The sequence below is a fragment of the Anabas testudineus genome, chromosome 13 (assembly GCF_900324465.2).
Source record: "Anabas testudineus chromosome 13, fAnaTes1.2, whole genome shotgun sequence".
NCBI lineage: Eukaryota > Metazoa > Chordata > Actinopteri > Anabantiformes > Anabantidae > Anabas > Anabas testudineus.
Genome location: NC_046622.1, coordinates 19109797 through 19125478, shown reverse-complemented (window position 1 = coordinate 19125478; position 15682 = coordinate 19109797). Strand labels below are relative to the sequence as shown.

Sequence of the window (15682 nt, the reverse complement as noted above, 5' to 3'; positions counted from 1 at the left end):
TGGTGACCATACAGAATTATGAGGCTAAACTATTGAGCATTTTCTTAAATTATCAGATGTTAGGATGAAACGATGACCCAGAGGGTCTAGCTAAGCACCTCTCAGATATCTATCAGCTCACAGTCGTCCTTGTGCCGAGGACAGAACCAGCATGAAAGGTTTCTGAAATACATCTGTACATAACAAAGGGCTCAGGCAGGCTCCTTGGGGCAGCACATGTACATCTGAATCAATTTACAAGAAAGAACTGATAAACTGTAAGAGCAGAGGAGAGGCACTAATCAAATATAGATGCTTGGTCTCTCCATAGGCTCGTCCTTTGGCATCTATTAGAATTTCACCTGTCCTTCAGACCCCAACACCTACCTCTGATCTATTTATACACACACCCCTGCACGATTCGTGTGTGTGGAGTATACTGCTGACATTTACTTGTCTTTATTATCCATTTTGCTTTGCAGGAAATGAAAACCTGGGGCTGTTTATGTTACATTAATCAGCATATATATATAAGTCTTATGCACCATTTATTTTTTCTTTGGTTTACCAGTGCTATTATAACTATATACCTATTTATATCGTAGTCACTTGATTAGAATACAGCTAGTGTACATGGGAAATATGCTCACAGTGATAAAAAAAAAGATGTTTATTTTTTTTAATCACTTTGAACATATTTCCTATGTACACTATATTATGACCTGCGGTGTGTTCTCACCAAATAACCTCACTGGCGTCACACTTCTTATCTCTGAATGAATTATTTTCTAAATCGCACCATAAGATTGAAAATATCTGAGATTTTCTTAAATATTTATGATAATATTTTGTTCAGGGCTGAACAAAAAATTTAAGAAGCAATTACGTTGTGTTTGTACAATCAGAGAGGTGTCCTCACAGGCTTCACGATACATTTAGGTGAGAGGGGGTCAAGACGCAAACAAGTGGCATTTTGGTTTGGATTTGCTGTCCTGAAAATGGCCTCGGCAGAAGTAAACTCTGACACTGACAAGTGAGCAACGTGAAAGAGTTGGATTGTCATTTGGATTTTGTTTGGTTTGGTTTTGGACAGGAAGATGCATGACAGAAAGGACCTGGGTTTGAATCCACCTGCCAGGTCTGCGTGGAGTTAGCATGTTACCAAATGCCTGTGTGGGTTTTCTCTATTCCTGATGACATTCAAATGGAAGTGATGGGGAACAAAAATTCACAGTCACGCTCGTTTTTTGCCCAAAGTTTAGCTGCTGTTTATGAGACTTCAGCTCCTTTAAATCACATGATTTTCACTCATGGCACTGAGATTATCAGTGCAATGTTTTCCACCTGGTCACTTGACTGAACAGCTGGTTTAGCACCTAGGTGGTGTTTCTATTATTTATTGTACTGTCATCCACTGAGCTTATTTTATCCATGTGCTTAGAACAAACAGCAGGATGTAGCGTAGTGATGGAGTTGTTGAGTTTCAACAAACACAAGTGAATGTTCATCTCCCTCTTTTGAATATGGGGCACAAAAAGCCTAGAGGAGAAGAGCTAAGTAAATGTCAGCCTTTCTCTCTCTGAGACACACACACACACACACACACACACACACACACACGCACACACACGCACACACACGCATTCCTGTATGGCCAGCAGAGTGAGCTCCAGGACACTGTGCATTGGAAGTGAGGGCCACCATTTCTGCTGCACTTTGAAACAAAAGCATATTATATTACAACACTAGGTGGCTCCCTAATTTCAGTTGTCACCTCAGCTTTTGGAAAATTCACAGCATTTAAGTTTGAATTTCACCACTTTAGTGAGGACCTTTTTGAAAGCAATCCATCGAGCACATTTCTGGCTAGATAATTTTGACTACTGTTCCTATTTTCATTAGCTTGCAGGTGAGCTTTCACACTATCAATTTTATTATCTTTTTTGCTTGTGTATATTTTGTTGACTACAAGTCCAGGTCACCACAGTGTTTGTAATAAATGCACCTAATAAATGTACACTTTAGCCAAACACAAAACTGCATGAGAGTGCAAATAGTATCCACAAATACCTTTATTTACACTGCCCCTTTTACAAATAGTGTAATTGCAAAGCAATTTTTCTGTAACTGTCCTGACTGCAACCAAATGTTTGCTTTTCTGGTGCTACACCGCATATTTTTCTTGAAACTGTAACGATGCGGGTGCTTTCTGAAACTGCGAAGCTGCGCGCCTCCTCAAACTGGGAAGTTTCATGATTCCTGGAACTGCTAAGCTGCGCACTTCCTAGAGCTGCTAACTTATAACTGGAATTGCTCTGAAGCAGACCTTCTATTTAGGGTAACAATTCTATTATTGACAAAGTTTTTCACATCCTTCCACGATCGTTGCCCCAACACCTCTTCTTCAGTTAGGCATGTTGTGCACTGCTCCTTTCCTGGTACCCTTCGCTCAGCAATAAATCTTCCAAGGTGCTTCTTAACCGCTCTTCTTTCAGGTTCAGTCCACGGTCTTTTACCCTTTGCTGATGATTTTTTCTCTATAAATGAGAGAGAAGACTTATTTTACATTTCTGGCATTCATACTTTGTGGTCTTTGTGCAGCCAATCAGGAAAAGTACTTCAGGCACACAGTTAGTGAAGTCAACCTGACTAGTGCCATTAAACTAATGTTAAAAGTCACACTGGAGGAGAAGTGAGAGAGAGAGTTTAACATTTGAGAAAAATGAAGGAGAAGAAATTTAGAACTACCATCTGACATCCATCTTAAACCCAAATGTCTTGAGTGTATAACAGTAAACTAACAAATCAGCCTCGTCTTTCCAGTACTCAAGGAGATGACTGCATGGGTTTTATGAGAGATATAGTGTGTAAACCCTTTAAAGCCCAGTCCAGTAAATAGTAGTTACAACATCCTATTTTTTTTTTTTTTAAAAGTGTGTATTGAACACTTTGTTGAAAAAACATTTTAAGACATTATTTCAAAATGTAAGATTTTTCATGTATTATGTTTGATACATCAGAAGTTTATGATAATTATTTAATCAAAAGATTTTTGTGTATCAAATATGATACCATTGGCCTTATAGAGTTAACAACCTTCTAACAAACCTTCTGATTTCGCCATTTTCGACTGCTTTCCAATTTTTTTTTTCTTTTTCAGCAAGTGTCTCTCCACCATTCCTGGACTCTGGTCTAAAAAAGAAACCAATATTAGTGTCTCAAAAGCATTTTGAACTGCTCACATTGTACTATAAGAAAAGGAAATGATTTTAACCTTTATTATAATGTACACACTTCAGAGTTGAGTAGTACTGTACGTTTAACTGATTGGTAGTGGTATGAAATAGTATAGTCATTTACCAAAAGACAAGCAATTATGTAAAATATGTAAAATATAAAAACACAACAAAACTAACCATTTGTATCATAAGTCCCAGCATTATGTCCGTGAGATTTGCTTTTGGGGGAGCAGAGATCAGAACCCTCATCTGAAAAACAAGAACCAAAACAAATATGACACACAAACATATATTGTGTACAAAAGAAAAACATATTCAAAGCATGTAACTCTGCCCACAGTAAAGTACTGATACTTCAGAGTCATTGTCATAACTTACCTCCTGCGTTCATCATTTTCATCCGTTTTCCAGTTTTCTTTTTCTGCAAGGGTCTCTTGCCCAATTTTACTTCTGGACTCTGGTCTACAATAGCAAAAGACACAAACATCAGTATCTCAAAAGCAGTCTGAACTGCTCACAGTGTACTATAAGAAAAGGTAGTGATTTTTACCTTTACTATAATGTACACACATGAAAGTTACTAGTACTGTGCTTAAGACAGGAGATTCTATAAAATTCAAATGCAAAAACAAAACATTTACTAACCATCTGTATCAGATGGTCCCCTCATGCCATCATCATCATCTTGACAGTGAGATTTGTTTTTGGGGGAGCAGAGATCAGAACCCTCATCTGAAAAAATAGAACCAAAACAAATGTGACACACAAACATATATTGTGTACAAAAGAAAAACATATTCAAACTGCTCACATTGTACTATAAGAAAAGGAAATGATTTTAACCTTTATTATAATGTACACACTTCAGAGTTAAGTAGTACTGTACGTTTAACTGATTGGTAGTGGTATGAAAATGTATAGTCATTTACCAAAAGACAAGCGATTATGTAAAATATAAAACACAACAAAACTAACCATCTGCATCATAAATGCCATCAACATGGCCGTGAGATTTGCTTTTGGGGGAGCAGAGATCAGAACCCTCATCTGAAAAACAAGAACCAAAACAAATATGACACACAAACATATATTGTGTACAAAAGAAAAACATATTCGTAGCATGTAACTGTGCCCACACAGAGACAGTAAATTACTGATACTAAAGAGTCATTGTCATAACTTACCTCCTGCTTTCATCATTTTCAACTGTTTTCCAGTTTTCTTTTTCTGCAAAGGTCTCTTGCCCAAGTTCACTCCTGGACTCTGAAATGAAGAATCAAAGAATCAGTTCTGATGTACAACGCCACGCCATACTGTCTCATGTTGTTTATGATATCCTGACATCCACTGGAAGAAGCTGCTACTGAAAGCAGCCGCACAGCACAACTCTGAACTGATGATCTAGACTTTACATTTACATTTTTACATAAGTTTACTGTACATTCCAAAACACTGTTATACTCTTGTAAGAAACTGATAACTGTTTTACCAAAGACGCATCATGTGGCAGGTGGTATATTTATTCAAGTACAATAGTGAAATGCAATTTTAAGGTACTTGTACTTAAGCTATTGCCATTTTATGTTACTTTAACCCCATTACATTACTTATACAGCATTAGTTAATAGGTACTTTTTTGCAGGTATAAAAGCTTCGTAAAGTACTAAAAGCTACTAAGTACTATAATGTACAATATAAATGTATCATTTATGGATTAACTGTCACTACATCAGCTCCACAGTTACTCACTGCTGTTCCTGTTCCTGTCTGTAAGTAACATCACATTTTACCATCAATAGTTACTAGTTACTGTAACATTTTAACTGATCTGGAACAGACTCTAAATTTATGTTATCGACAGCAGCAAATTCTACACTGTTTAAGATACACTGTTTTCATAATAGAGTACTTCTACTTTTGTATTTTAAGTAAATTAAGTACTTGAGTATAAAATGTATGATACTTGTAGTGGAGTGTTTTTTCTAGGCATTTGCACTTGATTAATGTGAACTTTATACACCTGTAAGCGTTTTTTTTTTAATGCAACCTTTTTCTGCAAGGGAAATTTGTTACACGTTATCGATTTGTCATGTTCTGTACTATAAAATACTAATTTAAATTTAATGTGAATGGTAATGCTGTGAACAACAGTCTTGATCATAGAACTAAGAAAGCATGTCCTTTCTTAAATTTAAATTCAACTCAAATATAGGTCTTTAGTTGAGCCAAAACATATTTATAAACAAACAAATCATCATGGCTATAATTTCCTTCTATTTAAGGTCTAAAACTACCGTTTCATGTCTACTTGAGTGTAACTCACCTCGACATACTAGCTATAGTGCACATGCATTTGAACCTACATGCAACTTGCAATTAAACCAATCCATTAACATTTCGATTTCACAAAATTCTGCATTAATCCTTCATTATAACTACTATCAAATTTTAAAAGGCATGACAGTATAAACTTTGCACAAAGGCACATACCTGCGTTAGCCTCAAATCCATCTCTTCCTGGACCTGACACCACAAAGAAATAATTCCACGTTATGTCTTCAACACTATAAAGAGAAGTATATTTTTAAACATTTTATATTACATTTAATTCTCATCCAGAGAAAATAAAGATAATGATCTATTTTGCATTCATTAGAAAAAAAGTGTACAATCTTTTCCTGCTCTTTGACTTGTATGAAGCATTCAGTCATTTTTAGTTATACCCCTGCAAGTCCACTAAAATAGATTTACAGGTAATACTTTAATTTGTGTTTTTACCAGACCATGGACTTCTGGTTATGTGTAAAGTGGGCACCCAACTTCACAGCAGTATGTATATAACATCAAACCATACAAATCTCATTAATTATAAAGGGACCAATAGAAAAATCATTTTCTTCTTGCCATAAAGCGATTTCAACCATTTTTTCTGCCTAAATTTAGCTTAATTGTACTCTTGTGGGTATATTTAAAGAATTACAAATCATCTAGTTATCCTTATTAGTAGAAATAATGCTACTTTACCGGTATAACTGGTAATGTTTTCTCCTTGCAAAATTATTGATTAATTACAGCAAATTTCAATTTGACAAGGCGAACATCTACATTTAACATACATTTTATAGTAGATATTTTACCAGTTAAAACTGCTGAAATAGTTCATAATATTAATCTGGTTACAAAGTATTAGCTATAATAACTTGATTGCCATGGTTATATATTGGTATTTAGGTATTTAATCTGATTGATGTTTCATGCACAGAGCAGATGAGGAAAAATACATTGACCAATTCCATCTATCTAATTAGATAGGAAGGCTTTACTGCAGTCTAACCTGCTTTAGCTTTCTTTGACTTTTACATTCACAAACAGTTACATTTGACAGAATCATACCCTCACTTGGACATGGCCGCTCTAACAAAAAAACAACAACAAACACCTTCCTTCCTTTCCCTGAACACCTGATGCAGCCTCCGCTGCTTTTTACACAAAATGGATGACACTGTAAAAGTTATGTAAAACTTTTAACACTAGCAGTAGTGTGGTCAAATGACCACCTGGCCCCTGTAAACAGCTGCTTTTATTATGTAAAGACGGTCGTTACCGGCACACGTCGGCGGTGTGGGGGGGGTGGGGGAGCGGGGGTCGCTGACTCACCACAAGAGGAACGGAGACACGCAGCGACCCGACCCCCCCCCCCCCCCCCCCCCCCCCCCCCCCCCCCCCCCCCCCCCTGACATGTGCCGCTACCGACCCACCTTTACATAACAAAAGCAGCTGTTTACAGGACCAGCTACAGTGAGCTGGTCATTTGACCACACTGCCAGAAAAGTCAGTAGTTCTAGTGTAAAGCTCCAGAATAACTTTATTAACCGTTTGTAATTAACATTGACACGTCTCCTGCCTATAGTGCCCCACCCGTACGAATTTAGCTAACGGCTAACGTAACGTTAGCTTGACCTTTAACACAAACACTGCATTTGTTAGTATTATATTAAAGACACTTGGTCGTGCAAAATGCAGGGCTATAATACTACTTTAAAATTAGAATGCATTTAGCTCCTATAACTTTAACTATTCCTGACAATAGTCTAAAGTGCAAAATTTAGCATGGCTAAATATAATTATTTCACAGACAGCTCAAAATGAAAAAATAGAACATTTTTAATAGCCTTACCTGTAGAGAAAAACGCTGTTCACATCTGTTGTGGTGACTTTTCAAACGCTCCAGTCGGTTTTTAAAACGCTCCAGTCGCTGTTTAAATCGCTCCAGTCTCTTCTCCGTGCGCTCCACTCGACTCTGCTCAGTCAGACACAGTGAGCTGGTCACCGAGCAGGTGCGAGGGGGCGTGGCCTCCCCTCGATGGGCCATTAATTAAGGCTGTGCTGCAGGCAGCAGAAGTCCCCACAGTACTGAGGCCTTCTCAGCTCCAACTTGAACAAGTCACAGCACCTTTTTACAATAACTGTCGAAATATTAAGACTGTAGTATTATCACAGTGTAGAAATACGTATTAAATCAATACGAAAAGTAAAATGTGGTTGGAGTACATACACTAAAAAGTATAGCCCCTAGCCTTTGGTTGTTTTATTAGAAAAACTGTACCATGTGTTGTATTTCAGAAAAGTTTGAAATTGATTTCTATTTTAATGAGTGAAATACATTTGAAGCATGTGATCCCCTATCAAGCAGCAAGACCTCTGGCTCACAGGTCACATAAAACCACCTAGATTAGAGCTCAGATGGATTTTAAGATGGAGCAAACCCCTTCAGTTGCAAGGGGGCGTGGCCTCCCCTCGATGGGCCATTAATTAAGGCTGTGCTGCAGGCAGCAGAAGTCCCCACAGTACTGAGGCCTTCTCAGCTCCAACTTGAACAAGTCACGGCACCTTTTTACAATAACTGTCGAAATATTAAGACTGTAGTATTATCACAGTGTATAAATACGTATTAAATCAATACAAAAAGTAAACTGTGGTTGGAGTACATACACTAAAAAGTATATATACTCCACATTGTAAAAAACAGTACAATGTATTTTAGACAATACTGGGCATACATGTCCAAGTATAGGAGATTTGTTTGAGAAATAATTAAAATAAGGGTCAAAGTTTTGTACAATTAGGTCCATAAATAATACGTTTTTGGCATTTGGCCTCTGTACACTAGCACATTTAATTGAAACAAGTGCCTGGTCACTTGTTTCAATTCAATTCCCCCCTAGTCAAGGTCCAGACAATGCATTTCTTTTATATAATATGTTGGTACATTTTATAGTTATAAAAATGTTTGATGAAAACATCCCTCTGTCTACTACAAGACAATTCTGAAGAATACATTTTTAGTGATGCATACATATTCTCAAAAAGCTATGATAAGTCCATCATTTTAGTAAAGTGGTGGCATAACAGTTAACATAATTTTCCCCTTTGTGTTGTTTTATTAGAAAAACTGTACCATGTGTCGTATTTCAAAAAAGTTTGAAATTGATTTCTATTTTAATGAGTGAAATACATTTGAAGCATGTGATCCCCTATCAAGCAGCAAGACCTCTGGCTCACAGGTCAGGTCACATAAAACCACCTAGATTAGAGCTCAGATGGATTTTAAGATGGAGCAAACCCCTTCAGTTGCAAGGGGGCGTGGCCCTCCCCTCGATGGGCCATTAATTAAGGCTGTGCTGCAGGCAGCAGAAGTCCCCACAGTACTGAGGCCTTCTCAGCTCCAACTTGAACAAGTCACAGCACCTTTTACAATAACTGTCGAAATATTAAGACTGTAGTATTATCACAGTGTATAAATACGTATTAAATCAATACAAAAAGTAAAATGTGGTTGGAGTACATACACTAAAAAGTAAATATACTCCACATTGTAGTGACAGTTATTAGTCTTTACTTTAAGTATACAAGTATCTTAAAAGTTAATAAAACCCATAAGATCTAAGTAAAACAAACAAACAACAACAAAAACAGTACAATGTATTTTAGACAATACTGGGCATACATGTCCAAGTATAGGAGATTTGTTTGAGAAATAATTAAAATAAGGGTCAAAGTTTTGTACAATTAGGTCCATAAACAATACGTTTTTGGCATTTGGCCTCTGTACACCAGCACATTTAATTGAAACAAGTGCCTGGTCACTTGTTTCAATTCAATTCCCACCTAGTCAAGGTCCAGACAATGCATTTCTTTTATATAATATGTTGGTACATTTTATAGTTTGATGAAAACATCCCTCTGTCTACTACAAGACAATTCTGAAGAATAAATTTTTAGTGATGCATACATATTCTCAAAAAGCTATGATAAGTCCATCATTTTAGTAAAGTGGTGGCATAACAGTTAACATAATTTTCACATTTGGTTGTTTTATTAGAAAAACTGTACACAGGTGTCTTGTATTCTAAATACACTGAAGTACACACATGGACAAAATTGTTGGTACCCCTCAGTTAATGAATGAAAAACCCACAATGGTTATGGAAATAATTTGAAACTGACAAAAGTAATAATAGATAAAAATTTGCTGAAAATTAATTAGGTTAATTGATTAATGTAATCTGAATCGTGAGCTTTTCTGCTTTCTAACACAGTATAGTTTGTCCTTTTGAATGTATCTTTTGTTAGGATAGATAGCGGTAATTGTGATATACTTTTGGTAATTGATTTACTACCCTGCAGGTGACCAACTGATTGTAAGGGAGTTAAAAAATATAGTTTTGGTCTATCTGATCTGGTCATTATTTGAATGGTTGGAAGTGGATTTGTCATTTTAAAGGAAACAATATACAACATATTTACTATACTAAACAATGAATTACCAAAAAATATTACCTTGTCAGACAACAATGGTGTAGCCTGTAAACTCTAATTTGAAATGTTTGTTTCCATGACTGACTTTCTGTTTCTGTCTGGACCTGTGTGATCCTGCCCCCTGCACATTATGTTACAGGACACCACAGGTTGCCTCACATAAAACCACCTAGATGGATTTTAAGATGGATGTAGAGTTGGCAGGCAAATTTAAGGCACACAATGATCGTGACTAGTCCAGCTAGCACCCTTATGCTAACGGCAGTAAGTATTTAAGATAAGATAAGATGAGAAAACCTTTATTAGTCCCACGATGGGGAAATTGCATTTTTACAACAGCTTAAAAACTAGAGCAGGGGTCACTAACAGGCGGACCGCGGTCCGGATCCGGACCCAGAAGCTGTCCCATACGGACCCGGAGCTACAGACCAAACCGAACGTTTTGATTCCAAATCTAGCGGGACACCTTAATTATAACCGCCGCAGCTATTGCGATCGTTACGGTAGTTATTTAGTGGACGCGAGTTAAGCCATCCCACGTGATTTCACATAGCCAATCGATTCTGTGGATCGTAGGCAGTAAAATTAGCGACTCAACAGTAGATGAGAGAAAGTTGGAGGTTGGAAAAAAATTAATAAACAGAGATGGTGATAACAGAGAGACAGAGAGGAGAGATACAGACGACAGAGAGGAGAGATACAGACGACAGAGAGGAGAGATACAGACGACAGAGAGGAGAGAGACACAGACCACAGAGAGGAGAGAGACACAGACCACAAAGAGGAGAGAGACAGAAGACAGAGAGGAGAGGGACAGACGACAGAGAGGAGAGAGAGACAGACGACAGAGAGGAGAGGGACAGACGACAGAGAGGAGAGACACAGACGACAGAGAGGAGAGAGACAGACGACAGAGAGGAGAGAGACAGACGACAGAGAGGAGAGACACAGACGACAGACAGGAGAGGGACAGACGACAGAGAGGAGAGAGAGACAGACGACAGAGAGGAGAGGGACAGACGACAGAGAGGAGAGACACAGACGACAGAGAGGAGAGACACAGACGACAGACAGGAGAGGGACAGACGACAGGCAGGAGAGGGACAGACGACAGACAGGAGAGGGACAGACGACAGAGAGGAGAGACACAGACGACAAAGAGGAGAGACACAGACGACAGACAGGAGAGGGACAGGCGACGGAGAGGAGAGAGGGAGAGATACAGACGACAGAGAGGAGAGACACAGAAGACAGAGAGGAGAGAGAGACAGACGACAGAGAGGAGAGAGATACAGACGACAGAGAGGAGAGAGATACAGACGACAGAGAGGAGAGGGACAGAAGACAGAGAGGAGAGAGAGACAGACGACAGAGAGGAGAGGGACAGACGACAGAGAGGAGAGAGATACAGACGACAGAGGAGAGGGACAGACGACAGAGAGGAGAGAGATACAGACGACAAAGAGGAGAGGGACAGACGACAGACAGGAGAGGGACAGACGACAGAGAGGAGAGATACAGACGACAGAGGAGAGACACAGACGACAGAGAGGAGAGACACAGACGACAGAGAGGAGAGAGACAGACGACAGAGAGGAGAGAGACACAGACCACAGAGAGGAGAGAGACACAGACCACAAAGAGGAGAGAGACAGAAGACAGAGAGGAGAGGGACAGACGACAGAGAGGAGAGAGAGACAGACGACAGAGAGGAGAGGGACAGACGACAGAGAGGAGAGACACAGACGACAGAGAGGAGAGAGACAGACGACAGAGAGGAGAGAGACAGACGACAGAGAGGAGAGAGATACAGACGACAGACAGGAGAGGGACAGACGACAGAGAGGAGAGAGATACAGATGACAGAGGAGAGGGACAGACGACAGACAGAAGAGGGACAGACGACAGACAGGAGAGGGACAGACGACAGAGAGGAGAGAGAGACAGACGACAGAGAGGAGAGAGAGACAGACGACAGAGAGGAGAGAGATACAGACGACAGACAGGAGAGGGACAGACGACAGTGAGGAGAGACACAGACGACAAAGAGGAGAGACACAGACGACAGACAGGAGAGGGACAGGCGACGGAGAGGAGAGAGGGAGAGATACAGACGACAGAGAGGAGAGACACAGAAGACAGAGAGGAGAGAGAGACAGACGACAGAGAGGAGAGAGAGACAGACGACAGAGAGGAGAGAGAGACAGACGACAGAGAGGAGAGAGATACAGACGACAGACAGGAGAGGGACAGACGACAGAGAGGAGAGAGATACAGATGACAGAGGAGAGGGACAGACGACAGACAGAAGAGGGACAGACGACAGAGAGGAGAGGGACAGACGACAGAGAGGAGAGAGAGACAGACGACAGAGAGGAGAGAGAGACAGACGACAGAGAGGAGAGAGATACAGACGACAGACAGGAGAGGGACAGACGACAGTGAGGAGAGACACAGACGACAAAGAGGAGAGACACAGACGACAGAGAGGAGAGACACAGACGACAGAGAGGAGAGATACAGACGACAGACAGGAGAGGGACAGGCGACGGAGAGGAGAGAGGGAGAGATACAGACGACAGAGAGGAGAGACACAGAAGACAGAGAGGAGAGAGAGACAGACGACAGAGAGGAGAGGGACAGACGACAGAGAGGAGAGAGATACAGACGACAGACAGGAGAGGGACAGACGACGGAGAGGAGAGAGGGAGAGATACAGACGACAGAGAGGAGAGACACAGAAGACAGAGAGGAGAGAGAGACAGACGACAGAGAGGAGAGGGACAGACGACAGAGAGGAGAGATATACAGACGACAGACAGGAGAGGGACAGACGACAGTGAGGAGAGACACAGACGACAAAGAGGAGAGACACAGACGACAGAGAGGAGAGAGATACAGACGACAGACAGGAGAGGGACAGACGACAGAGAGGAGAGACACAGACGACAAAGAGGAGAGACACAGACGACAAAGAGGAGAGAGATACAGACGACAGAGAGGAGAGAGATACAGACGACAGACAGGAGAGGGACAGACGACAGAGAGGAGAGACACAGACGACAAAGAGGAGAGACACAGACGACAGAGAGGAGAGATACAGACGACAGACAGGAGAGGGACAGGCGACGGAGAGGAGAGAGGGAGAGATACAGACGACAGAGAGGAGAGACACAGAAGACAGAGAGGAGAGAGAGACAGACGACAGAGAGGAGAGGGACAGACGACAGAGAGGAGAGAGATACAGACGACAGAGAGGAGAGAGACAGACGACAGAGGAGAAAGTTGATAAAAGGACGGTGAGACTGAGAAAGGAAGAGATAAATATAAAAATGTCCAAAAAGAAAAATGTGCACAGTAAAGAGTTTTTAATCCACAATAGCCAGACTCCTGTCTGGTCATATTACCACTGGGAGCAGTAAACCAGTGTTTGATATGTTCAGAAACTGCAGCTCTTATTAAAAGTGCCAATGTCAAACGGCATTATGAGACAAAACACAAAGGTTTTGAACACACACACCCACTGAAATCTGAAGTGTGATCACAGAAAGTTGCTAGTCTCAGGCCAGTCCACCGTCTTGAGCAACATGCTCAGTTTGATGTTACATAACAATAAATTTGTACTGAATTAATTTGATTTGACAGTCAAGTATTGATTACATTCAGGCTACTTAATAATATATCACAGTATATAGTTAAACATTATAATCTTCTGGACCTTTGCTTCCAAAAATAACCTCTTTAAATTTTTGTTGAATACCCCTGCACTAGAGTGTCAGAAAGATAGTCTGACCAAAGGAGACGAAAGACTTAACTGCACAGTCCGAGGATGAATAAACTACGAAACCTGATATTACAAAAAGTACAGTAATAAATAAAATATATACATGTAAGTACAGTATATGTATGTAGCCCCCAGAATAATATCTTGGGCTTCTAAATAGCATGCAAATAACTATGCATAACTAGTTCTTTTGATTTATAGAAATGTTACAGATGTGTTCAGTTTCTTTATTTCTTCATGTGATGTTGAGGTTGATAGAAATAATGTGCTTTGATGTTAAGTGTGTATTGTAGTTTGGTTGCGATGTACTGTGTGGCCATGTGCTTGTTCGTTGAACAACCAATGATGTTTAGCCCTGTTAATGTGATTGGAAAATTAAGTGTCATGCCAGTGGTTTTGTATTGTGATTGGCTAAGGGGCGGGAGTTAGAGAGTGAGAGAGGTGGAGAGGTGCAGCGGACGGACATGGACATTGATATTGACACTGGCTTTGTGTGAGTACTCCAACTTTTATTTCTGCTCGCTAGAATGAAAGGGCTTCAACGTTTTTGGCCACCATGTTCACAAGCGTCGACCAGGCCTGCAACAGGGGTTTGTTGTCATTTTTATTTTGCTTATCTGTTTCTATTTGGTCGCCGGCTGGTGTGTGTGTGGGCCCACAAAATCGATGTTAAAATAAGAAAGTGATATTAATAATTAATGTTTTCTTTTATTTCAGTACAGACTTTTGTTACTGTGTTTTATGGCTGTGAAATATATTAAGTATTGTACACCTATTTTATGTGACAGCAAGCTGCTGATATTGTATTTGGCTTAATCAAAAGTACATTTATTTATTTTCTCTTTTAGTTAATAAATTTGGCTATAATTTGCAGATATAGTTGTTTTGGTGATCTGTTTCATGACACAGACTAATAGACAATAATAGACATAAGGAGTACTGTACTAATTCATTTCATTCTGTTCTTTACACTTAAGGGGTGTTCATAAATTAACTTTGGGAGTAAAGTTTATGAGCTCAGGGCGCTGTCCTTCTGTTAAAGGGTGAAGGAAGTGTTACATGTAGTAGTGTGAGTATGTACAGTATACGGATATTACTGGTTAGCAGTGTTGAAAATGTACATTGTAAAGTTGGTTTATGATTATTTCACAGGTGTAATATGAGTATCAGCAGTGTTCATTGTACAGTCTGACTGCAGCAGGGAGAAAAGATCTACGTAATCTCTCCTTCGCACAGCGAGGGTGGATCAGTCTGTCACTGAAGCTGCTCCCCAGAGTACACAATTTAAGGCAAACAATGATCTTGACTAGTCCAGCTAGCACCCTTATGCTAACGTTAATTGTTGTCAGAGTAAATGGACCTGCTGACCAGCAAATTGTCATATTTACTGAGAAACTTTACATAGTGTGTAGGACTTGTCACAATTCAAAGTTTAATCATCTGCTTGTATCCCATTCACTAGTGTACTGTATGTTCAATGTCCTCTACCTGACATCTCACCTGACAAAGTAATCAAGAAGTCCAGCTCTGTCCTGGGCTGTCCCTTGGACTCAGTGCGAGAGGTGGGTGAGAGAAGGGTCCTGGCAAAACTGACATCCATGCTGGACCACGAGTCTCACCCACTGCAGGACGCCCTGTCTGCTCTGGGGAGCAGCTACAGTGACAGACTGATTCACCCTCGCTGTGCGAAGGAGAGATACGCAGATCTTTTCTCCCTGCTGCAGTCAGACTGTACAATGAACACTGCTGATACTCATATTACACCTGTGCAATAATCATAAACCAACTTTACAATGTACATTTTCAATACTGCCATCCAGTAATATCCATATACTGTGCATACTTACACTGCTACATATAC

The 15682-nt window shown here is 40.1% G+C and overlaps 1 protein-coding gene and 1 pseudogene across 1 annotated transcript; one reads left to right on the top strand and one right to left on the bottom strand.

Moving 5' to 3' along the window:
• Nucleotides 1–1630: 1630 nt before the first annotated feature.
• Nucleotides 1631–7441, bottom strand: LOC113165520. Its single transcript, XM_026365120.1, has 9 exons — nucleotides 7396–7441; nucleotides 5709–5782; nucleotides 4403–4481; nucleotides 4194–4265; nucleotides 3864–3950; nucleotides 3597–3680; nucleotides 3396–3467; nucleotides 3088–3171; nucleotides 1631–2516 (listed from the first exon to the last, which is right to left on the bottom strand). The coding sequence occupies exons 2-9, from the start codon at nucleotides 5727–5729 to the stop codon at nucleotides 2278–2280; spliced, it is 738 nt and encodes a 245-aa protein (XP_026220905.1). The 5' UTR covers nucleotides 5730–5782; nucleotides 7396–7441; the 3' UTR covers nucleotides 1631–2277.
• A 6844-nt stretch (nucleotides 7442–14285) lies between these two features.
• The window catches only part of LOC113171684, a 12146-nt pseudogene continuing 10749 nt past the window's right edge, over nucleotides 14286–15682 (top strand).